The sequence below is a fragment of the Rhea americana genome, unplaced genomic scaffold (assembly GCF_003343005.1).
Source record: "Rhea americana isolate MKP2758 unplaced genomic scaffold, rheAme1 scaffold_60, whole genome shotgun sequence".
NCBI classification, from domain to species: Eukaryota; Metazoa; Chordata; class Aves; order Rheiformes; family Rheidae; genus Rhea; species Rhea americana.
The window spans coordinates 1,623,436-1,647,709 of NW_028186757.1; the positions used below are offsets into that span (position 1 = coordinate 1,623,436).

Here is a 24,274-nt window from a genome sequence, read left to right on the forward strand (position 1 = left end):
TTTCATGTTTTCATAGACTTCTGTAGTATAAGCCATTTGTATAAAGTAAATTTGGTAGCAAATATGGATTATAGAATGTTGAATATATGATTAAACAGCTTAAAAACTGTTGAGGATGAATGAAAAATATTCAAAATATTTTGGAGAATTTTGTTTCCAAATATACATAAAACTAGTAAGTTTCTGCATCAGATCGTTTGCAACACTTGGTCTAGATTCATCTTGTGTTAAAGATTACATCACTAATTACAGTGAAAATTACTGGGCTGAATATACTTGCTTCAATTTTTAATGAGATACTTCAGTCTCTGATTAGAAACTGCAAGGATGATGTAATTATTCCCAAATATTTTATTGCTTGTAATCTGCATTTTGTTTAAATGTAAATTTGTTACATGTTAAATTGTATCTCCACCTGCACTATCGATAGCATATTCTTATTTATTTCAGGCCTTTACTTTTCAAACTCAGTTAGCTTCTGATTTCTAAAAGTAAATGCTTTCCCATAATTTATTGGATAAACAGTTAGTTGTACAAGAATCTTTTCATTTAAAATTATACTTCTTTTTCTAATTGAGAGACTAAAGCACACATTATAACACACTTGAAGGTGAAATCCTAGTCCTTTCAGGCCAATTTTTCAGCAGCTCCGCGGGCTTTCTCTTCTATAATTGTTCTACTGCTTGCTAAACTAATATTTAATTAAAAGATAATATTTGCATATAGGTTTCAATAATTGCAAAGAATTTCTGTAGTGTATCTAAAGACTTTTGCAAAGCATTGTAAAACAAATGCACAATAGATAGAAGATATTTACAAAAAACATCGGAGCATAAATTCCCCTCATTTCTCTAAGATTACAAAGATTTCAAATATTATGATAGCTGACCTATATTAATTTTGAAAAATAGTAATAGGATCATCAATAGATTTTAGAGTATTATGAAAATAAGTGACTATCCTTAGTCCCAAAATAAAGCCATTTTTTAACAATTAGGCTTCTAAAATATAGAAAAATCTTTTGTTGATTTACGTTTGTGTATCTTGGTCCTACTGCAGATGACAGTAGCCTTTTCTTTTAAACAATTCATTGAGCATTTAGGAGTCACAATGCTCTTCTGTATTGTTCATCTTGCTTATTTTTCATTACAAAGTGAATAATAATACTTGAAGTCACAATAGGAATTATTGTTTTCTTATCTGGCAGTCCAAGATAACAAAATGGATGTCTGGATGAGAGACACTAAATTATTAACTGCCTGCAAACTAAGTATTCCTCATTGTTGTGACTGATGGGTAATAGTTACAAAGTGCATGTTTGCAAAAGTAGAAAAGATCTTATTAAAAAGTATAATAATTCAGGAACATATAAATTTTTTTAAATAAAATTTTATTTTTCAGGAATATATAATTATTTTTTAGTATAGGGTGTAGTATAGGTTTTTTTAGTATACAGTTTTGTACTAACCTCAAAACTTTCATTAATATTTTTTCCTTTTATAATTTTTATATTTCTTAGAGATACTTGACACATTCTTACATAAGCTTAGTAAGACTTCTCTTGGCTTCTCTTTAGCTTCTGGAATGTGCAGAACTGTAATTAATGTCAAATACTTGTATGTAATCCCTGCACAGCTTTGTATCACAATGACAGGACTGATAAGGAGTTGAATTTTTCTTCCAATATGACTTTAACTGCTACTGTTATAGTGGTACTGTTAAATAGTGTTTTAAATCAAGATAGTGTCGCTTTTCAACTGGTTAATGATGTATATCGATAAAAGGACTCTAACTGCAAATATACTAGAGGTTTGTATGACCTTTACTGTTCTTGATAAAGTAGTACAGTTTAGTGTGGTATGGATGTCCATTATTATAAAAATTTTATTTTGCAAGCTCTTAATCTGTTAAGCATAATTTGAAGAAAAAATATGATATAACACATACCTTGAATAGTTAGTCAGGATATGCATCACTGAGATCATGTAATAACTACAGTTCAAAATGTAGGAGAAATTGGATAATATTTTAATATGCTGCATTGAAATTAAAACCAAGCCTCAAGGATGGGTTACTGTTATAAATGTAGGTGTATATATTTCCCTTTAATGATAACATCCTACAGCGTACTGCTACATATCAGTGATCAATTTTACATTCCCAGTCTGAAGTGTGGTGCCAATACAACTGGTAACAGTTTGATTTGTGTTTATACTTTTTGTTATCATCCTGTACTTGTATTTTGAAGGCCTCCTCCATCATCTTTAGCTTGTACTTTTGTGGGTCCCTGTTAAAATCTCTTCGACAGTCTTCAAACTGTAGTTTCCTGATAACAGAAATACTGTTTATTAGCACAACCCCATCATGCATATAGCCTTATTCTAGGATTATTGATTAGTTTACTTCACAAAAATAAAGATCTATTAGAAGAACATATGTTGAAGTATAGATGCATATTATAGGTGTTAACACTTTGGTAACTACTTGATAATATTTTTTTAGTGTAGTTTTGTGGCAATATCACATCATACGTTACAAAAATTGCTTTACAACAAATGAGAACTGTAGGGTTTTTTCAGCTTTTATGGACTTTTATCTTTAAAATTAGTGCAGTATTTCACTATTTGCTAGGTTTTGACATACTTTCTCACGTTGGTTCACAAGCACGTGTGTTCTTAGTTTTCCAGATGTGTCTGATCAGTCCTACTCAATTTCCTTGAGTGTTTAACTGAAAATTTGACCTATGAAACAGTCCTTATCACAGAGGACTGTAAGAAAGCTATAACACACTGTATAAGAAGATGTAAAGCTGTCTCCAGCTTCTTATTCCATTCCAGAACAGACTGCTGTGAGTATTGGAAAAGCAATCTACTAAATAGTTTTTCAGGGGTAGGTAAGAGAGAGCATGCACAGGCAAGGAAGCGAGGTAGTTTTTTGTTTCTCTTGGCTGCCTGTGTTTACAGTTTTTCAGTAAGAACAAATAAACAGACAGACAAACCCAGGAGCTTTATGCTTGAATTCTAGAGGCCAAGGTCATTTCCTAGTACAATACAGAGCTGCATGACTTGGAGGCAGCCTTGTCCTCATACGAGCAGTAAACAGAATTTAGGATTTGAGCTCGTGGATTTAACAGCATAAGTGGATGGAGGGAATAGAGTTCAGGGAGAGCTTCATGTTGACCCCAGTCATTGATATAGAATAGGATTTTAGCCCATTTTTCACTCTTTTTAGGGCATTCCTTCTCCTTAATGTATTTCATGTTCTGGATCATCCAGGTACGGTAGCCATTAATGAGTGAGCACAGTTGTCACTCACCACACTAAACCTTATTTATGACTCACTACAAGTGATCTATTCTTCCCTGTTCTTGCCTTTTACTGGTCATGACATTCTGCTACTGAGAAAAAAATTACTTTTCAGTCCAGAAGAAAACAGTTGTTCAGTGAGCATTCACACTTTAGTCCTATGCTAATGAAATGCATATGTGTCTATATGAATGGCTCAGATTTGAGAGACTAAATGTATATATCTTGATTCTTCTGCTTCATGCTCTAGAGTACAAAATTACATGAGCCTTACAGCCAAAGATAAATCTTCCTCATTTCTGGTGATTTCTGTCACACTCACTAGGGAGGGTCCCTAAAAAGAATCACTATTTCTTTTCCTGTAGGTACACCAAAAAAAACAAAGGCCTTGCTGACCGATATTTTTGTAGGCTAAAAGAGCAAGCAGAACTTTTTAATTTGTAGGTTTGTGGTGAACTTCATAATGTCATTAACTCACATAAATTGTATTATTGGGCACATTTCCAATGTGATTTGAAAAGTAAAAAAGCCCCTGGACTTATTTTCTTAGAAATGCATGTTTTATTGACTCTGCAATTCTATTTGCATGCAAAAATGAAATAAAATAAACCCTCCTACTTATCCTCATATCCTTCTGTTTGCCTGTCAAGAAGGGTTCTATGGTAAAATTTTTAAGAATAGTGAGATCAGGCTACAATTCAGTAGTGGGTTAGGGAAAGGGCACCTGCATTTTACTGTGATATAAAACTGAAATTTTATTATTTGCAAAGTTCTTGAAGGTTTTAAATAGGAGTTCAATTCCTGACAGGTATTAGGCTTTTGTAATTTCTTCATTCAACTGCTGCATATTTTCATTTTCCTATTAAAGTTCCTCAGTCAAGCTAAAGCAGACAGGAAACAAACAGCAATCTACAAAGCAGTATTTTCAGATACACACAGCAAAGGCATTTATCTGTGCATCTTGCATTAATACAAGCTGTGTCTTTATAGTTTCTGGTATCTTTCACACATCCTGTTCTCTCTTATATTATAAACTGTTTGGATAGTAATAATATTCTAATCTTTGATTAATAGCTAATATAATATATGGCCTAGACTTGGGTGCTGCTGAAAACTAAATAGCATTTCAGTCCATCTTTTAAAAGTTCCCTTTTGAACCTGTTTTTCTCTGGATTGTCATTATCAACCTTGTGAACTGCTGACAGGATTCAGTTGACCAGCAATTGCAGTCATTTGGCCGCAGCAAAACTGTCTTTCTTTTGATTTTTTCCTTTCTTTTGAACTGTAGCTCAGTGTACATGAGGATACAGTCAGAGACTACTTCTAGAAACAACAGAAATTTAGGGGGAAAAATCTTAATAATATTGAACTGTAATCAGACTGAGGGTTCTGAAAAGAAGAGAAACAGCCTGTTTTGGAAAACTAAATACCAGTAGCACTATGCATAATTAATTCTGATTTGAGAAAAATATATATGTGTTACCAGTGTGTAATAATTTGTTTAGTGTAGAAAAAAATATGCAAGTATACCAGGGATGAGATATTATACCAATAATGAGCAATAATTTTATATATTTAAAGTGTATGTACATAGGTGTGTACACACAAACACACATATATAGAATAATTCTAAGTTGAGAAAAGAGAAATATATTTCCCACTCCAGTATATCTGAAGTTACCTGCTACTGACTTGCTAGAATGATGAAATAAAAGATTTTAGTAATGTACGGCATGGCTGTAAAAGGAGGTCACAGAAGATACAGGAAATTGGTTTCGCCGCCCTTTTCCAGCTCATTGGAAGGAAGCTTGCAGGATCTTCTTCCAGTTACAGGCTTTTTTTGTAGTTACATACCCGCATATGTTGAAAAACACCATATATTCTTACAGTCAGAAAGGTCATTCCTAACATCTCGCTTCAGTATTGGGTTGAAGCTTTGAATACTTTTATATATTAAGAGTATTTCTCATGTAAAGTATCTCATGGTTTTATGTGAACTTTCAGTGTAATGTTTTGTTATCATATCTGTGTCCTACAAGAAAATGGTGAGTATAACATGCTTGTCTGCTTTTATTTCCCTGAAAGACTGACCAGAGAAAGATGTAGTAGTCTACTCATCTATTCAGATATATAAAGTATTTTTGCACCTGACGATCTTAAATTCCAAAGTTTCCCAGAACTTAATAGTCTTAAGTAAATTCACAGACTTAAACTGCTGCATCATAAGCAACCAAGCTCTTTCTATGGTGGGCAGTGCCAATGATAACATCCCAAATGAAAGATGATTAAACTGGACTTCCTCCTGCATTTAGAATCACTGCTATTTAGTTAGTTCTGTTAGTTTTTATGCGTTACTCTCTCTTTGGGGAAAAACAGCATTTGCAGACTGCTCATGTTCATGAGATACAGGAAGTAGCACATAGTCAGTGCTGGCTTCATGTTACAGTGCCAAATGTGGCAGGGCTGCTGTCACACACCTCAGAACTTCTCAAGCCTCAGCGCGTTCAGTTAGTATTACTTAGCAGTGTCCAGTCCAGTGTCCAGAATATTCAGATGCTGCTTGATTAAGAACAAACAAACAAAAAGTAAGGCTGATGGAAGTATGACAGCTCCTTTGAGGGATGTTTTTTCACATTAAAAATTTCCTAAGTTTTCTTTAGTTAATAATCACCTTGGAACTGTAGTATCCAGTGTTTCTTGATCCTGATCTTTCTTAATTGTTTTATTTTATTTTCCCCTGGGGATATCAAAATCCAGAGCTATAGAGTGCTAAGGGTGCAAAATCTGGTTTGTATAGCTTTCCACAGTGGAACTCAGCAATCTGTTCTTGAATTTCTTGCTGGCAAGTATGCAGCAATACCTTTCAGAATTTGAAAATAAATTCTTTAACTTGAAAATAAATTTCTTTCTCAGTAACAAGAGGTTACAAAAATATAAAAATTAATGTGAAGGGTTCAGAAACAGAGAACCGCCAGTAAGTATGTGAACAAATACTTCTTTGTATTTTTAGTTCTAAGTTCTATTAAAGAGAAAGTAAACAATGTAAAAGATGATGACATACTTCAGTTTGTCATTAAGCATGGGATCTTATTTCACATAGGTCTGGGATACCACTCGCCATCTCCCATGCATTCTAAGTATGTAGTGCTACAGAGAAACTAGTACTATTAGGTTACATTTTTCATCAATATATCAACTTTTGGAGTGTTGAAATGGAATAAGCTTATTCTGGCACTTTTTAAAAATGCAATCTCTGCCCTAGCATTTAAAGATGCATAGCGGCCTGAAGACAGGCCTACGATGCATCAGCTCAGATTTCACAGGTACCAAACAAGCTGGGGGAAACACTAGGTTTGCTTTGTAAGTTCTGTGAGGAATTGTAGAACTTCACAAATAAGAGCCTTTCAAACAGTGCAGACTTGTCCTTTCTTTGTTACCCACAATGGAAATACTGGCACTTGAACAAGTATAGTGGCAAAAGTTGAAAATGATAATGAAATATGTTAGATATCTCATTAGCTGCTAGAGTGATTGAGTAATCTTTTTATTGGTTACTTATTAGAAGGCAAAACATTTTCCTCAAAGACCTGGGGAGGATATTTCCATTTGTGGACCTGTAGGTATCTTTTTCTTCAACTTTCTTAATACATAATATAGTCCGTTTCTTTCTTTTGAGCTCCTCTCAGTCTTGAAATAATACAGTATTGTGGTTACAGCTTTGATATTTTTGTTTAAAGTATCCTTCTACTTTAAGTCATTTAAAAAAGATGAATCATAAATATATAAAGAACCAGGGCATGTAGAATACCTAAGGTAATTTTCCTCAATAACTGGATGTGGGATAACTTAAGGATTTTAATATGTCAATCATTAAAATCCATCTATGGTATGTATGTCAGTGACCAAAATTTATCACATATTCACATACTTGATGATCTTGTTGAAGTGTCTTGTTGACACTTGCACAAATTACCCTTTTTTTGCTTTGTTTTTTCTTCTGATTTTTTTAAAAAAAACCCAAACCACTTGTTTGTGTCTAGTAACTTTCCTGAGCATTAAAATGTGTTCCCCTTTACACCTATTCTTGCCCAGTATTGTCAGTAGGACATATTAATGTCATTTGTTCTTATATCAGCTGTTCCATTGTACACGATTGATGAAATAGAATGGCAGTAAAAAAGACAATAGATGTTAAAAGTGTTCGTTTGTAATGACGTTTTCGACATTGATCAATTTTCAGTAACTCAGCATTATATAATCATGAGGCTTGCCAGTTCATATGATTTATTTTATGTTCTGTACTACTTATATCTGTAAGTTCTATAATTGACCACTAACAGCAAGAGGGCATAAAAAGGCAATGAACTTAATGCTTACTTTTTATCAATGTATTACAGAAAGAACTGTTGAGAAAGAGCCCTCATCTAGAATCAAACAATAGTTTGCTTGCATTATGAATAACTCCAAGATCTAACAAAAGTAACATCTACTAGATGCAGTTGTATAATGATGATTGAATTTCTGAACAAACTCGTATATATCTGTATAGATTTGTAGTTCATATCACTTTAATAATATGTATTTTTCTATTGTTTTCTATCTTTACTGTCTACAAATCTACCTATTTCACAGTAAAAAATGTTTTACTTCTGGTACTAGCTATGTAGCCTTGACTACAATTAGAATATGTAAAAATAGCTGTTCCAATGTTAATATTCACAAAGAACACTGAATGAATATCTCCATCTTTGGTTAATTACAAATTCTAAATTGTAGACTATGTCTTCACAGATTTTAAGTTCAGATATGTGTTTTCCTTATTTTTAGAAGTCCTCAGCTTGTTTAAGAGAGATTTTTTTTCTCATAAAAATGTTACAGATCCTATAAAATAGGTCTTATTTCAGTATAACTTGGTTTAGTTTTTAAAATATATGCAGCAATTTTCTTCTTAAACTGAGACCAATGATTTTAATTGCTGTCTTCTATTATGTAATAAATACATTGCCTGTTAGTAGACCTGTGGTTTTGCTTCCATCCCTATTGTGTTACCACATCTGTTCTTACTTGATTTGTAATGATTATTACACTATTATGCCTCTCTCGTCTTTCGTATTTCTTAATTTCTTCCATTTTTCACTAGGATGTTTGCTATCTCCATGTAATGAGAGGTAGACTAGAACATTGCTCTGTGCCTAGGCATAAGAGTCTACCTTTTGGGAGGAACATATCCAGATCCTCTCTTATGCAAGCACACAAGTGGCATTATATGGCAGAATCCATGATTATCATTAAAACCAACAACAACTAAGGATAATATCTGTTTCTTAAAAGACATTTTTATTTCCTAGTACGTTTGGTCAAAGTAGGCTGCTGCATGAGTCAACCCTCTTTTTTAACCTGTAGAACTTCAAGTACCTTCAAATACCAAAGTCTTCAGAACTTTGTAAGGGAAGCGTTAGCATCTCTGATTCAGTTTTGCACAAAGAAATGAAGCTATGACTGATCTTTTCTGAAAGACAAGCTTCTTATCAGGTATAATGGCAGTGTATATCAGCTGTTTTTAGTGTCATGAGAAGGCACTTTCTTCCTTAAGCTAAAAGATACATTACTTGCTGTATTCCGCCGTGAAGAGTGTTTGACATGTCAGACTTAGAAATGCCAAATGCTGTCTTGCCTCTGACATTTCTGTCTATGGTTTTCCATGTCAGTCTGACTTGCTCTGTTTTGATAGAGTTTCATTGTATCTACTGTTGTGCATTTTTTCTTTTTCTTTTTTACCCTGGATATTATTCCAGAAAAAATATCTTCCTAGTATTTTCAAAAAATAAGACTTTACTAAGTTCTATAGTTCTGCTGCTGTAGATTTAATTGGTACAGTGGGCTGAATAAATTTCTGAATTTGGTAGTTTGTCAAATATTGTTCTAGAAAAGTTGCATCCAGGCAGGCTTTGAATATCTCTGGAATCTTCTTCTCTGGAGATACTCAAAGCCTGCCTGGATGCAACCCTGTCTGCCATGCTCTAGGTGACCCTGCTTGAGCAGGGAGGTTGGACTAGATGATCTCCAGAGGTCCCTTCCAACCTTACTGATTCTGTGATTCTATGATTCTAAGTGATCCTTAGTGTAGGCTCTGAGGAAAGATCGAGTTGCCTCCACTGAATGTGGCATCCCCCTTTTTCTTCTGCAGGGCCATACTGTTATTTTAAAGAATTACAATATGTTGAGATATCCAATAGAAATCCCCTATTTGACTTTTTTCCAAAATATATTCTGGAGTATGTCTAAAAATGACTAAACAGGTTTTTTTTGCCCAGCATATTCTTTCCTTTTTAATCATTCGAATCAGTAAATTTTTCAGAAATCTGTAACCATATTTAAAAATAATTGAAAATAGTTTTCAATATATTTATTATTATTGTTTTGAATAGCACCTTCAGAATTTGATTTAATGTATGAGCCAGTGAGTAAAAAATGCATCTCTTTTCCAATTCCTACTAAGAATTTTATATCACATACTCTACAAAAATCTTAATAAAAGAACATGGATGTTGCAAAGTCTTGCTCTTAAAATTTGGAAATGCCAAAATTAAAACTGCCTACATTTAGTTTCTGGGACACGTGCTCTATTATCATTAATGGCATAGTCTTTTAATATGTATTCATACATTGTTTTTTCATAAGACCCATGTAATATCTACTGCATATGATATACAACCTTCATTATTTTGTTCTGTCTGACTTGTTCAACAGGTGACCCTAGTCTTTGAGCTTCTTGATCAAATCATTCTGAAGACAAATGATAATTTTCTCTTGGATTTTTTAATATTGTTCAGAATACAAAATGCATTGAAACTGCTGCTCATGTTCACAATAAGATGAATGAAAGATGAGAAAGTGGAGTTACATTCAAATTTTTTTTAGCAGGTGGGATGAGATGAAGACCGGGAATGTACACTCTGTATAGTCAAAACCTTTAATCTGAGCATTCAGCATATCTGGTGTTTTTATAACATTTGATATGGTCAAAGGATTCTCCATTAACTTGTACTGCAGCAGCAAGGACTCGGCATATGATCTAGTTGGATTCTGGGCTACTTTTAATGATATTAATTCAGCATAGAATCGTGTATAATATTTCCTATTAAAAAAAACAGACTGAGAAAACCCTGGGAATTTATATTAAATGGAATATTGACACATTATTGATTTTTATGAGCTTGTAGTTTTAAAATTAATTTCAAGAGTTAGTGTTGGTAAAAACAGTTTCCAAGTCATGAATTTTGTTGACATTTATAAAATATTTTGTTTCAAAATTGAATTTAAGCTAGAAATTTGAAATTACTCTGACCATAAATATATTAAACAATATTTTTGGTTCAATATTTTTCCAAGACCAAAGAGCATTTCATGCTGCTCTTGATGTCTTAATGAGAAAATACTGAACAGAGAGCAAGCTTTGTAGGAGTAGTAGGAGCCCCATTGCTATTTGGAACAACAGGTGCATGTTGTGTACCCTAGCAGGAAATTTCAATAGTATACAGCTACATTGAAATACTGACTGATGCAATAAAGCTAGGTATTTCTTCTTCCAATAGAAAGAATCTGTCTATGTAAACAGTTAAAATTTATCAGACTTGATATATTTCTATAAAATGTCCTTTTTGACAATTCTGTATTTTCTAACAAAAAGCTAAAAAAAAGTCCATGGAAATTCTTATCCAGCTTTATGTTGACATCTGCAACTTAAGCTATAGAGGTTACTATTCTCTGTGTTGAAACAAAAAGGTAAAACAATTTGACACTTCTTTCTCCAAGACTCAGAAACAGAATCAGAAATTTGGGGTTCCTTTCTAGAGTCTAAAGAAGCTCCAAGCTAATTATCTGATCTATTCATTTCTTTTGTGCCAAATTATCAGAGTTTTCTATCTTGTTTTTCTCATCCCAGTTTCTATTATTTTTGACTATTATATGTGCATATATCAATTCAACTATACAAGCAGGAACTATATGTGAATAAAGAAGATATTGCAAAAGGGCAATAAGAAAGAATTGTTCATTTTCTGTAAGTCTTTGGATGTATTAAGAGCATTGGCATACTGTAAATGGTCATAAATTCTGGTAAGTGTTAGTTTGAGGAGACACCTGAGGGACATGTAGTCCAACGTTCAAAATGGGACATATAGTCCCGATCAAAGTGGAGCTTTTGCCGTCACTAGATAGTTTAGCTGTGTTTCTTTTTCCAGTCAAGCTTTCTGAACCTCCAAGAACAAAGATTCCTGGATCTCCACAAGGAGGTTGTTGCACTGCTAAACTAGCTTCCTAGAAAAGAAATGTTTAATCATATCCAGCTTGAACTTCCCAAGCTGCAATTTGTGGCCTTTGCTGCTTCTTACATTCTTTGGCACACCTAACAAGAGCTGGTAATTCCCCTCCAGAGGGTTGTAGTCAACTGTTCCACATTATCTAGATTAAAAGGCCCAGCTCCCTCAAATTCTCCTGGCAGGACTCGTGCTTTAGGCTTCTGTTTAGACACCTTCTGTAGGACCCTCGCCAATTTCTCCACATCTGATGAACTGGGGCATCAACTGGGGCTCAAACTTGACACAATATTGTCATCCACCAACACTACCAGGTCCTTCTCTGCAGAGCTGCTCTCCAGCAGGTCAGCCCCCAGCTTGTACTGGTGCCTAGGGTTATTTTTCCCTAGGTGCAGGACTCTGCACTTGCCCTTGTTGAACCTCATGAGGTTCCTCTCTGCCCAGCTCTCCAGCCTGTCCAGGTCTCTGTGAATGGCAGCACAGCCCTCAGGTGTGTCAGCCACTCCTCCCAGCTTGGCATCATCGGCAAACTTGCTGAGGAGGCACTCTGTCCCCTCATCCAGGTCATTGATGAAGAAGTTGAACAGGATGGGACCCAGTACTGAGCCCTGGGGTATACCGCTAGCCACAGGCCTCTAACTGGACTCCACACCACTGATGACGACCCTCTGAACCTTTCAGCCAGTTCTCAATCCACCTCACTGTCCACTCATCTAACCCACACTTCCTGAGCTTATCTAGGAGGATGCCATGGGAGACAGTGTCAAAAGCCTTGCTGAAGTCAAGGTACACAACGTCCACCGCTCTCCCCTCATCTACTCAGCCAGTCATTCCATCAGAGAAGGCTATCAGGTTGGTTAAGCAGGATTTCCCCTTGGTGAATCCATGTTGGCTACTCCTGATCACCACCTTTTCCTCCGTATGTTTGGAGATGACAGCCAGAATGAGCTATTCCATCACCTTTCCAGGGATGGAGGTGAAGCTGACCAGCCTGTAGTTGCCTGGGTCCTCCTTCTTGCCCTTCTTGCCCTTCTTGAAGACTGGAGTGACATTGGCTTTCTTCTGGTCTTCAGGCACCTCTCCAGTTCTCCAGGACTTTTCAAAGATGATGGAGAGTGGCCTGGCAACAACATCTGCCAGCTCCCTCAGAACCCGTGGGTGCATCGCATCGGGGCCCATGGATCTGTGGATGTCTAACCTGCCCAGAAGGTCTCTAATCCTTTCCTCCTCAACCAAAGCAGTCTTCCCTGCTCCAGACTTTCTCCCTCATGTCCAGGCTGCAGGTTTCCTGGGGGCTGCCCTTAGCAGTGAAGACTGAAGCAAAGAAGGCATTCAGTAATTCTGCCTTCTCTGTATCCCTTATCACCAGGGCCCCCACCCCATTCAGTAGCGAGGGACTGAGGTCCCTCTGGATTGAGCCATTTGTTGTGTCAGCCATTCCTGCTAGCTTAGTTGCTGATGGCGTGCTCTGTGTCATCATCCAGATTGTTGCTGAAGATGCTGAACAATATAATCCTCAGAACTGACTCTAGTGTGCTTTGCTCATTAGTGGAGACGAGCTGGATGTTAAGCCATTAATCACTGGTCCAGACAGTTTTCTACCCACTAAACTGATTATCTGTCCAGCCTGTACTTCCTCAGCTTCCATATGAGCTTGTTTTAGGAGATGATGTGAAAAGCCTTACTGAGGTTAGGGTATGCTACATCCACAACTCTCCACTTGTGCGCAAAACAGTCATTTTCTGTAGAAAGTAATCAGTTTGGTCAAGCACAATATGTCCTTGGCAGGTCTGCACCGAGTATTCTTGGTTACCTTCTTGTTTGTCATGTGCATGGAAATGGACTCCGAGAGGACGTCTTCCATTGATCTTTACAGGGACTGAGGTGAGGCTACCTGGCTTGTAGTACCCTGCATCTGCCTTCTTACGTTTTATTTTTTTAAGATGTTAGTATTTTTCCAGTTATCAGAGATCTCCCTGGTATGGTCTGCCATTTTTCATAGACATAGACCGTAGCCTTAAATCACATTTATGAGCTCTTTCAGCAGGTTTGGATGAACTCCCTCCGGCCCCACAGATCTGATCCGATTTTTCTGTGTAGTCTCTTTCTTACTGCTCTGCCAGTGTTGGCTGTCCTTCTCTTCTCCAGGCTGAGCCATCGTACGCAGAGGTTAGGGAACAAGTTTTGCTCTTGTTAACCAGGCCATGGTTAAAAAAGGTACTTGAGAAAGAGTCACCCTTTTGAGCAGGTATATGAAAGTCCCATGGGTGGTGGCCTTGTCCCTCAAATATATCATCTATTTTCAGCTGTTCTCTCAGTTCCTGTCATCTAACAAACTATTTAATCTCCTTCTCATAGATTAAATCTTGACAACATAACAGAAGGAGCACAGCAAAACTTTTTAAATTAATTTGTAGTGAAAAGATGGTTCATTATTTTTTACAATGAGCTATACTGTGCAAGAGACATGCTCCTGCAGAAACTTAACATTTTAAATTTTAATTGGCATTTAAGAGCATATAGGGTTAATGCTTTATTATCAATTCGTTCCTCTTCAAAATGTTTCTTGGTTACTATTTTCTCAGTATTTCTGAATGTCAGCTTTAGTGTGCATTTTGTATTTCCTGGAAATGACTTTCAGTCCTGTGTTATTCAGACCAGTTGTTATGAATACTACTAGTATGCAATAGACAGCCTCCACAAAAAACTTACTGAATGAGTTCTGTGAAGCAGAGGGAGAGCTGAAGAGCAGTGGCTCTTAGCCCAGCCTTATCAACAGTACTAGAAGCCTAAGGCCAAGAGAAGGGAGCAGTCTGCGCATTGACTCTAGAGAACTCGGTGCCAGAGCTGCCAGAAGCAGCCATTGATGCTGACTGTGCTGTGCCAGCCCCGTGAATGCAGGCCTCCAGGGTGGCCTGGCCCATCATTCTGGAGCAGCAAAGGAAGCTGTTGTCGGTCTCACTGGAGGCTGGCACTGAACAACAAACTAACATCCTCTCAGCTGTCACTCCAGCACTCCAGTCAACCAGGCTAAACGCCAGACAAAAAGGAAAGGAGTGATTAGGCCCTTCGCTGCCATAATACCAGTAGTGATGTTATCTCAGTGATTTTTCATTATTTTAGAGTTTGTTTTTTCCTGTTTATTCTTTGACTTATTGGAATAATCCTTAAGAATACCTGATTTCCAGAAATACTGGGTTTGATTTCCTACTGCCTTTATCTATGTCTGAGGTACTTTATGTGGTGAATTGCCTCTGATAGGTTTGGCTAAACTGACAGTATTTCTAACAGGAGATTTCCTCTGGGGCAAAGGAGGTGGAATCTGGCAGTAGTCAGCTTTCTATCCTGGCATAACAAAAATAAAAGACAAAACATAAAACCCCCCTCAAGGTTGGCTTCACAGGAAGGATAAGGGCTATCTCAACTGATGAGGGGAGGTAGGTCCTGCTGAAAAGAAAGTTTGGAGCCAGAAACTTTATTAGCAAAACTGTTCTTGCCCTGCTGAGTAGGAGAACCTTGGATTCAGAGCCTGAGAAAATCTTACTAGGGGCCCACAGCTATGTGGCATCGTATGAGGTATGCACACACAGTCCCTCAGATTGTGCAACCCCTTGCATGCTTTTTAGACATTAGGCAAAAAAGTGGTCGGGAGGACATGGTCTTGTGTGGGCACAAGCCTCCTGCCCTCAAGATGTTCTGAGACCTATGATACTGTGACAATAAGCATGGTGCTGTGGAGTGTGGTAGCTATCTTTCTTCCTTGAACCATTCTGCAGATAACTTGCTAAATATATACTTCACGTCTATACAACAAGGTACTCGATTGGGTTATGACTGCTTGAATGGCTGTGCAAGGGAGCAGAGATGAAAAGCAGCATCTAATGTGCAGATAGGTATCCGTGTGCTACTAAAGAGCCTGTCTGTATCCTGGAAGAGGATTCCAGACTGGCTCAGATTGCAGGTTGCAGAATTTCCAAGTACACAAGTATCATGCATTTCCATGGTACACCATATGCTTCTAAAGTTATGGTTTATGCCTTGGGACAGTACTGTCCTTAGATACATTGGTAGTATATTGCTTATTCTTTTCTATGCTGCCTGGGGCCCTCATGTGTTTGGGGAAATTCTGCATTGTTTGAGAGAGAGAGATTTCTCATGTGATGGAAACTTGGATGGTGTCTTAACCTTTTTATTGCAGTGACGCTACTGCATGTAACGAAACAATTTAAGATGCTCCAGTATAGCAGAAATATTACTGACATTGGGCTGCACATTGTGCAGCAAGATATATGTGAAAAAATATGCATCCATGCATCGCTTGATTCCAATTTTCTTTTTTCAGCATTGGTGCTTCTGAGAGGGCAGAGAAGTCAAATTTACCATCCTGCTAATATTCTTGCAGTGAGCTGAGGGAATATGTGGGTTCCTGCATGAACCTTTGGAACAAAGAGCAGAGATGGGCAGGAGCTCCTCATTTTTGGGCACAGCCTTTGTTGGTATTCCTGTGAGGGGGCAGGAGAGGTGTATTTGCTTAGCTGGTTTAAGGAAACACTCAAGAACCGAGATAGATGGCCATAGAACATAAAAGCATGTTATGGAGTCCCTGGGAAAATTTGGCAGGGAAGAGTCAATCTGTCTGCTACCAGAGAGGGGCAAAGGCATTTTAGAGATACTTCATGAGCACAGTCTGCTGCAGATGTGAGCTTGAGGCAAGCAAGGGTGTGAGCAAGCTGCTCTTGGCAGCTCAGTTCAGTTGGCTTGTTGAACTGGATTCTGCAAATAAAATAACATAGACTAAAAGATGCAAAGAACTCCCTAACCTGATGAGAAGCATATGTATGTGTTTGAGATAAAAATACAATAAATGGAATAGAAAATCATTAAAAACTGTTTGAAATTAAAACAGCAAAGTAATAGCTAATGTCAGTAATAAAAAAAAAAAAAAAAAAAAAGATCTGCCTGATGATAGAATCCAGTATCTCAAGTTTTCTAACTTACATTGTAGAATATATGCAAACTGGACCATTTTTATTTCTGGAATTCTACGATATGATTTCATGTCTATCCACAAAATGGAGTATGTAGCTCATTTTTGATTAAAAACCCCCAAAAAACATGGAGACAGGGAGGCCAGCTGTAAAATGTATCTTTTCCATTACAATAAGTTGTATAAAATTTAATTGGAATTTAGTTTTGCCTTGAATGAATTACAGAGATATTCTGAATACCCTTCCTGCTTTGGTACCTGTTAAGAGCTTTGTGTCTTGAAAAGGCAATGTATATGAAACAATTCATCACATTGAACAGTCTGTTGGACTGTTCCCTAAAATGGCAGTTTGTAAATCAGGGAGGCATTTAATATTACTGCTATAAAAACTTTTTTATAACAGTAGAGTTATTACTTGGATAAGAAGTAAAGATAATTAAAAATTCAGAAATCTTCCTTCAATTTTAGGGGATTCTCTTTCATAAATTAGCTTTGATTTTAATATATAGACTCTTCATTGCCTAGGCTACACTAAAGACAGAAGTATGAAGGTGAAAGAAGTGCTGGATTTTGCTTTATTCGGTTTTGTAAGTCAATCTTGGTTTGAAAATATTTGTTAGGAAACTGTCCTATTACTCTAGGACACCTGCTGTTTTTTGAATCCGGCTCATCAGCTACCCTGTATCACAACATTCTTTAGCAATACAAATTTCCATTCAATAGTAATTCTTGGGCTAGATGTCAGTAGTATATGGCAGCATCTATAGAGAGTGTGGCAGAGGAGAAATCAATAAAAAGATGTAACATAAATATTCTGCCTAAGAAAGAAAATGAATAGGATAGTATTTTTATCTCAGTCAAGACCCCAAGCTTCTACTGTATAACTACATTGTCACTTCATAAAATTTATAATAGCTATCCTATTGCACTTCTGAAGAGGATCCAAAATGTATACTCGAATATAAATATGGATTAATTGAAACACTCAACCACTTGTATAAATATTTGATATGATAGACAAAATCATTTAATCTGATATGAAACCACTTTTGTGTTCTTTAGTTTTAGAGAAACTCTAACTGAAACCTTGCTATGTTTCTGCCAGAAGGAGCTTAGTTGTATTCAAAGTGGGCCAGTTTTCAGTCTAAGCACTTTGGTGTTACTTTTCCCTGTACTTGTGTTCTTTTCTTCAAAGAATGTGTTTATACTTTTAAAAAGGTGGATTAGCTAGATATACCATACTCTGTCATAAGAAGGATGATGTATTTTTTGCCTTTTGCACAGATAGATATTGCTAATAAACAAAACCTAAGATAAATTTCTTTTCCAGTATCCCCATCTCTAGTCAAATGAGTATTTCTTAAATTGATATATCAACCGTTTTTTTAGGAATAAGGAGAGAGGAATACCTCTAGAAGAATATAGAAGTCCAGAAAGAACAAAACCCAACAAAATGGGTTAGATAAAATACATATTTTTTTAAGCTGTTTTGATTAAAATTTTCTAGTAAACTGCTTTGGGCCTTTTTGAATTCTTCTCTTAAGGCTGTCAGATTTTCAGACTACACAAATGATGTTTTTTAAGTTAAGCCTTTTTCAGGACAAAACACAAACACATATTAGTCTCAAAACAGATGTGTAATTGCAGCATGAACTTTAATTCCTAGAAGTATGGTATTTCTATGATCCTGATTGAGCATAATGATTAAACATGCATAATTTTTTAGAGAGGATATTAGCTCAATTGAAGTCCTTGATACATGGCTATTAGTAGTGCTATATGTGTCTTTCAGACAGAAGGACATGAAAAAATTGTTGAAATATCACTTGTAGTCTCAAGAAGTACATTAAGGATGAATTTTTTATTTGAAATGCATGGATACATTTAGCTAGCTAATGTCGAAAAAGTGGAATGATTATTGTGACAAATTTGTGACTTTTCCATATACCTTCAAAACGTGCCCTTTTAAGTGTAGGACAGAGGCAAGGAGGCCATTGAAGGAGATAAAGTCATAGTGTCTTTCCTGAGACACTGGCTTTTGGCATTTGTAGATTGTTAAAGGATACTTTGGCTAGAGGCACTATAATCAGTCTTTACTGTCAGCTGTGAATGTGTTTATTACTTTTTTCATTTTATTTTAAAGCTATGAAAAATGAGGGTTTGAAAAGAAGTATGTTACCCTCTTGATGACTGAAGAGGGTATTGAACATGATAATAATCAAAGTCTGACAAGATCAAGAAAAGCTAAATATAAAAGGAAGCCAGATTTTATGTAAGTGATAGGTCTTTAGGAATACTTGTAAAATTGTAGAATTGCTGCTTATTAAACTAACTCTTAATCTAAGAATGAATTAACTATTTCACTGTTTGTTCACAGATACATAAACTTTTTATTTAAACTATCCAAATTTAAATAGTCTTTAAGAAGTGACTTGAAAATTTAACTATTTTAGAAAATCAGTAAAAGTGTATGACTTTTTAGAGTGTGTTGAAATAGGTTTGAAATGACATTTAATTCATCATAGCACAAAAAACCAACAAGTTTTGAAGTAATAAAAGCCGACTTTCATGAATTTTCTACTCATATTTTGGCATGAATACCCTCCTTAATACTGAATTCTTAATTTTTATGTTATCAGTTACAGAACAAAAGAGCTTAAATGACTTGCTTCATTTGCTTATGTGCTAAAAAGGCTAATTTAGGGTGAGGCTGGATATTCTTTGAGGTGGATTTTTCTTGATTTTTCTCCTTTGTTTTCCATATTCCAAGGCAAAAGTTTGCATATCAACAAGAGTGAAGAGTCTCTAGAACCACATGATGTTCCCCCAGTAATTCAAAAGGAACTCCAAGGAACTCCACGGTAGCTAAGCTCCAAATTGTGGTTCTCTCAGTTAAAGCTGCCTTATCACCTGAGGCCTGGAAAATTGCAAATACAGCACTAGTTTTTCAGAATTTGTGAGGAGATCTGAGATACAACAGCCCATAGGTCTGCTGTCTGTATCAAGCAAATTATTAGAAAGTATAATGAAGTGTAAATCCAGAGGGCATAGAAATAAACTGGATATAATGGGGAAGAATCAACATATCTTTAGTAAGGGAAGGTTGTGCCTCAGAAATCTAGCATGATTCATTTGAGATGCCCAGAAGGAAATGATAAAAGTTTTGATGTTTGTATTTCTATCTGTATTTCCAAAGACTTGATAAGATCTCTCACCAAAAGCTATTAAGGAAACTAAAAGATATGGGACAGGCAAAAAGGTCTTTAAATGGATAAAAAAAATGAGTGAAGAAAGGTGAAATAAAGTAAGTAGTGACATGTTCTCACAGTACAGGCAATCACCTTTCAAGTTCCACATCACTGGTGGGGACGAGGTTATTTCTCAAATTCATAAGTGATCTGATGAAACAGATAAACTATGATATGACCGAGCGCTGTTGATGCTCAGTTACTCAGGTTAGTAAGTGAGTGTCAGTTGTGGAGAAAAACCTTACAAGGCTGAATAATAGATAATAATAAAATATCAGAAAAAATTAAATGCAGAGAAAAGTAATGAGAAAAAACACTTCACAAAGGCTATCTCTCATCTTTAGTGTCTTGGAATTATGGTAGAAAATTCCACACAAACCTTAAATCAATATTCAGTACCAGTGGAAAAAGCAAAAATAGAAGTATAAGCATAATGGGGAAAAGAATGAAGAACAAAATAGCATCATTGTGTTGTATAGGTGTGGAGTGGACCTTCATCTTGTATGTTGTGCGGTTCTAGTCATACCACCCCCAAGAACATAATACACTTGGAAAAGATTCAGAGAAGTTTACAAGAAAGTTATGGAGTGGCTTCTGTGAACAGAAGTCAGCCAGCTAGGACTGCAGTTATAGAAATGCCCGAGTGATGTTATATTTGGGATCTGTTGAGTTGTCTGTGGTATGTAGAAGATGAAAGGGGATTAATTTATTGTCTTTTCCAATACAAAATGAGGGGTAACAAAGTGATCTGAGGTTATTGCAGATCCAGAACAAAATAATGAATGTGATTTTCATGCAATGTGTGTTTAAGCTGTTGAACTCCTTGCCATGGGCTGCTGTAAATTCTAAAAGCTCATTTAGGTTCAAGGTGAAATTGGACAAGCTCATGGAAGAGAAATGAGAGCTATTAAATACACACGAACCACATCTAGCTCTGGAAGTAATTGAACTGCAAATGGTTTGGGGCCAGCTTGGGGAAGTGTAATATATGCTTGATTGGCTCCTATACTATTCTCTAAGCATATTGCAGGATGCTTAGCTTAGAAGGGCCTTTAGTCTGAATCAGGGTAACCGCTCTTTTGTTCTAATATTTTTATATTCTAATTATTCTACCCTTTCTATATCTTAATAATAAGTGTATTTTCTGAATAGGATCATTCTGGATGAACGTTTTGACTTTGGTTGAAATGGACAGAGAATCTAGCACTTTCTAAATAAATCTTGAAGTATCAGTCTTCAGTCTAGACAAGATATATGAAGAAAAAAAGATGAAAATACTCTATTTTGCTGTTTTAGAACTGGAGCTTGTTCTGTAATTTACAAAATCATCATATGAGATCTAATGAGGAATATATCTCTTTTGCCATCCCAAAATTCAGTGGAATTGTATGTAGAATAAAAATCAAAACATTGAAAAAATTGTCTTTATGTTAAACTCAAAATATTCTTAAATAACAGTAGTCAGTACAAAAGAAAAGTATCCAGAAAGGATACTGTATACAGTCATTTTGAGAAAAGTGCATGTTATGTGAAAGATAAATTTATGACCAGCTCCTTCGGAAAAATACAAAAGAAAATGAACAGAAAATAGAGAATTTTCTATTTATTCTCTGTTACTCCTAATAATGTGATCATAGTGCGTACTGTGTATTTGTAAACTAACGTCATGTGATAGAGCTTTTGAATTAAATGGAAAAAAGAGTCCTATACATTAGCTTCTAAAAGTATTTGTTTTTAATGCTTTTTCAAAATTTAAGAATGGTTTACATAGTTTTGCTAATGTCATGTGAGTCGTGGAACAGTATTATATTAAAGCTAGCTCAAACCTATTCAGAACACCACTGTAGGAACTAGATCTCCATAATTACTATTAGGAAGGATATAACTGGAAAACACAGTCGTAATTACCATTTCTGCTCATCTCTTGCAAGATTTTTTTAAAACTCATTTTATATGCCTGTCTGTATTTATTTACTTCCAAAAAGAGTGATAAAAAAGGCAAATAACGTGCACTGTGCTTCATAGATTGTTAATCGGTGCAGCATCAGAGTAAAGGAGTACATTACTGCACTTAAAGTACTGGTGCGTAACTATGATTCTCCTTCTGATTTCTGCTTGAGGCAAGACTTCCCAGGACAATAGTTTTCTTAATAAAATATCATCAGTAAATGACTTCAGGCTGCAACAATTTTTTTTTGAGGTAAAACTATTTAACTATTAAAACCCTGGGAATAGTTTCTCCTTTTAAAGATGTACTTGATAGCCGCTCCAGTTGTTGTAATTATGTGACTGCAATGATTGTGTTAGGTTCATGTTTTCCCAGTAGTTCAGTTTTCTATAAATTGAGAAATTACCTACCACCTTCTTGCTGATCATTTAGCCAGTGAGATAGAACTATTGTATACAGTAAACTCTTGTATACATTAAACCCAATGTTTACTGTAGTTAGGGAACCTAGCTTTATGTTAAAATTCAAATATTGATTACATTCTTTTCAATGTTTTGTTCTAGATAATGAGTTGAATTAAGAGATGCTTTTATTCTTTCTAATCTTCTTTTAGCTCCACCGATCTGCAATGCCCTTTTCAATATCTTTACATGTCTAGGAGTTGTGAACTCGTCATTTATTATCAAATTTCTTAAAATCTTATATTAAAGCAGTTTATTTAAGTTTTTCCTTCTTACACTTGTGGCATAATACAGCTGATGACTTAATCAGGAAGACATTTTAGGAAGATGATTTGTAGAAAATTAAGCTAATCTTAATAATTTAATGTTATATTCTTGATATAGTAGAAAACCAGCAGAATATGTAGTTTTTGAAATTCATTTATTCTTTAAAATTACTTATATTTTATTGATGATGGATTTGAAACCTTGGTTTTGAAAAATTATTAATGGAAACTCTAATTAAGGTTATTAATAGCCTAGAATGTTAATGTAAAAGAAAACACAACTACTGTAGTATTTTAAAGGCAGCATTAGAAACATTGCCTATGTAAGCACTGTGGGAAATGTATCTTTTTATTTTAAATACTAGTAAATTACATTTTTTTGTTAGCATTGTTTACTTAATGAGTGCAAAGGGCCTCTGAAGAACATGTGTTCTATTCCATATGACTAACTTGTCTCATTATGATGACTGTAATCATTTTCTTGTTTGTTTTTTACTGCTTGCCTTTCATAGGAAGTAGAGGTTGGTATACATCCTCTGTCTTTCATATTCCTGTGAGTTTTTCATGTATATATTTATTTCTTGCATTGTACTAAATGTAGGTTGTTTCTCCCTCTCCAGGATGATTATTTTCGTACATGGAGTCCGGGTAAACCATTTGATCAAGGTAAGATTCTGCTACTAGTTCTTTGTATGGTATAGGATGCTTCCTCTTTTAAAATAACAAGTTTAGAATTCTGTGATTGTCTGATAAAAAAAAATCTATAAAAATGTTTGGAAGTCTGTCATTTTTAAGTGGTCTTTCTTGAGGAAAAACCCAGACGTATCTGTGAGAATGGTACAGTACAACAATTTCAGTCTTAGAATAATTTGAGCAAATACAGCAAATTTTGATATTAAACATTTGCTCCCTAGACTTTAGAACTTGATGGTTACTGTCAATATAACACACTTCATATATGTTGTTTCAAAGTATATGACTCTGATGTGAAACCAGCTAGAATCTTGATTTCTGAACTGCTAGCATGGAGCACTTCAGACCTTTCGTCATCTTTTCTGATAATATCAGTGGCACAATCACAATGAAGAAATGGTGAAGGGCTCATATGCAAGAGACTGAGAGAAAAAAGTACATTGCAAAAATAATATGCTTAATTATTTAAGGAACTTTCTCTGTAATGGACATTGAGTTTATATCCTTTGACTTTAAGGGGAGATTTATAATGAATCTTACTTTGCAGTGAGAGTTAAAGGTTAGGGACCATCAAGAAGATTTAAGCAAGTGAAAAATTGGACAGATTATGTAAAATGAGAAATAGAGATATCATATGGAAAGTGATTCTGATGTGTAGTAGCAGATACTGTAAAGTAATTGCAAAGTGATCTTATTTGGTTTTAAGGCTTCAGAAAGTATTTCACCCATATTTAATCAAATTCTAGTAGAAGTACTATTTCTCAGCTGTTAAAATCTTATTAAAAAACTTAGTTTTGAAGTTCAGTTTACATACAGCAACATATGAAAGGAAACTGGATTTTGACTGTGTTTAAATAAGAGAAAATGTCGTTACTTGTCTCCGTCTTTGCTTGTCAGATTTTAATTGGAGTGGCAATACTCTTCTGTGAAGATTGTCTTAGCTAATGCCACTGTAGTGTGGGAAAATGAAAAACAAATCATTGGACTATTGACTCTTACTGTTTTTTCTTCTGAATTTTTACTGGAGCTTCTAACATTGAGCTATTGG

The 24,274-nt window shown here is 35.4% G+C and overlaps 1 protein-coding gene across 1 annotated transcript in view; it reads left to right on the forward strand.

Moving 5' to 3' along the window:
• Positions 1-24,274, forward strand: part of SPOCK3 (SPARC (osteonectin), cwcv and kazal like domains proteoglycan 3) — a 167,600-nt gene that overhangs the window by 19,576 nt on the left and 123,750 nt on the right. The window contains exon 2 of the mRNA XM_085319880.1: positions 23,154-23,199. Within this exon, the coding sequence (XP_085176006.1) occupies positions 23,154-23,199 (46 nt within the window). The remainder of the gene's footprint in view (positions 1-23,153; positions 23,200-24,274) is intronic.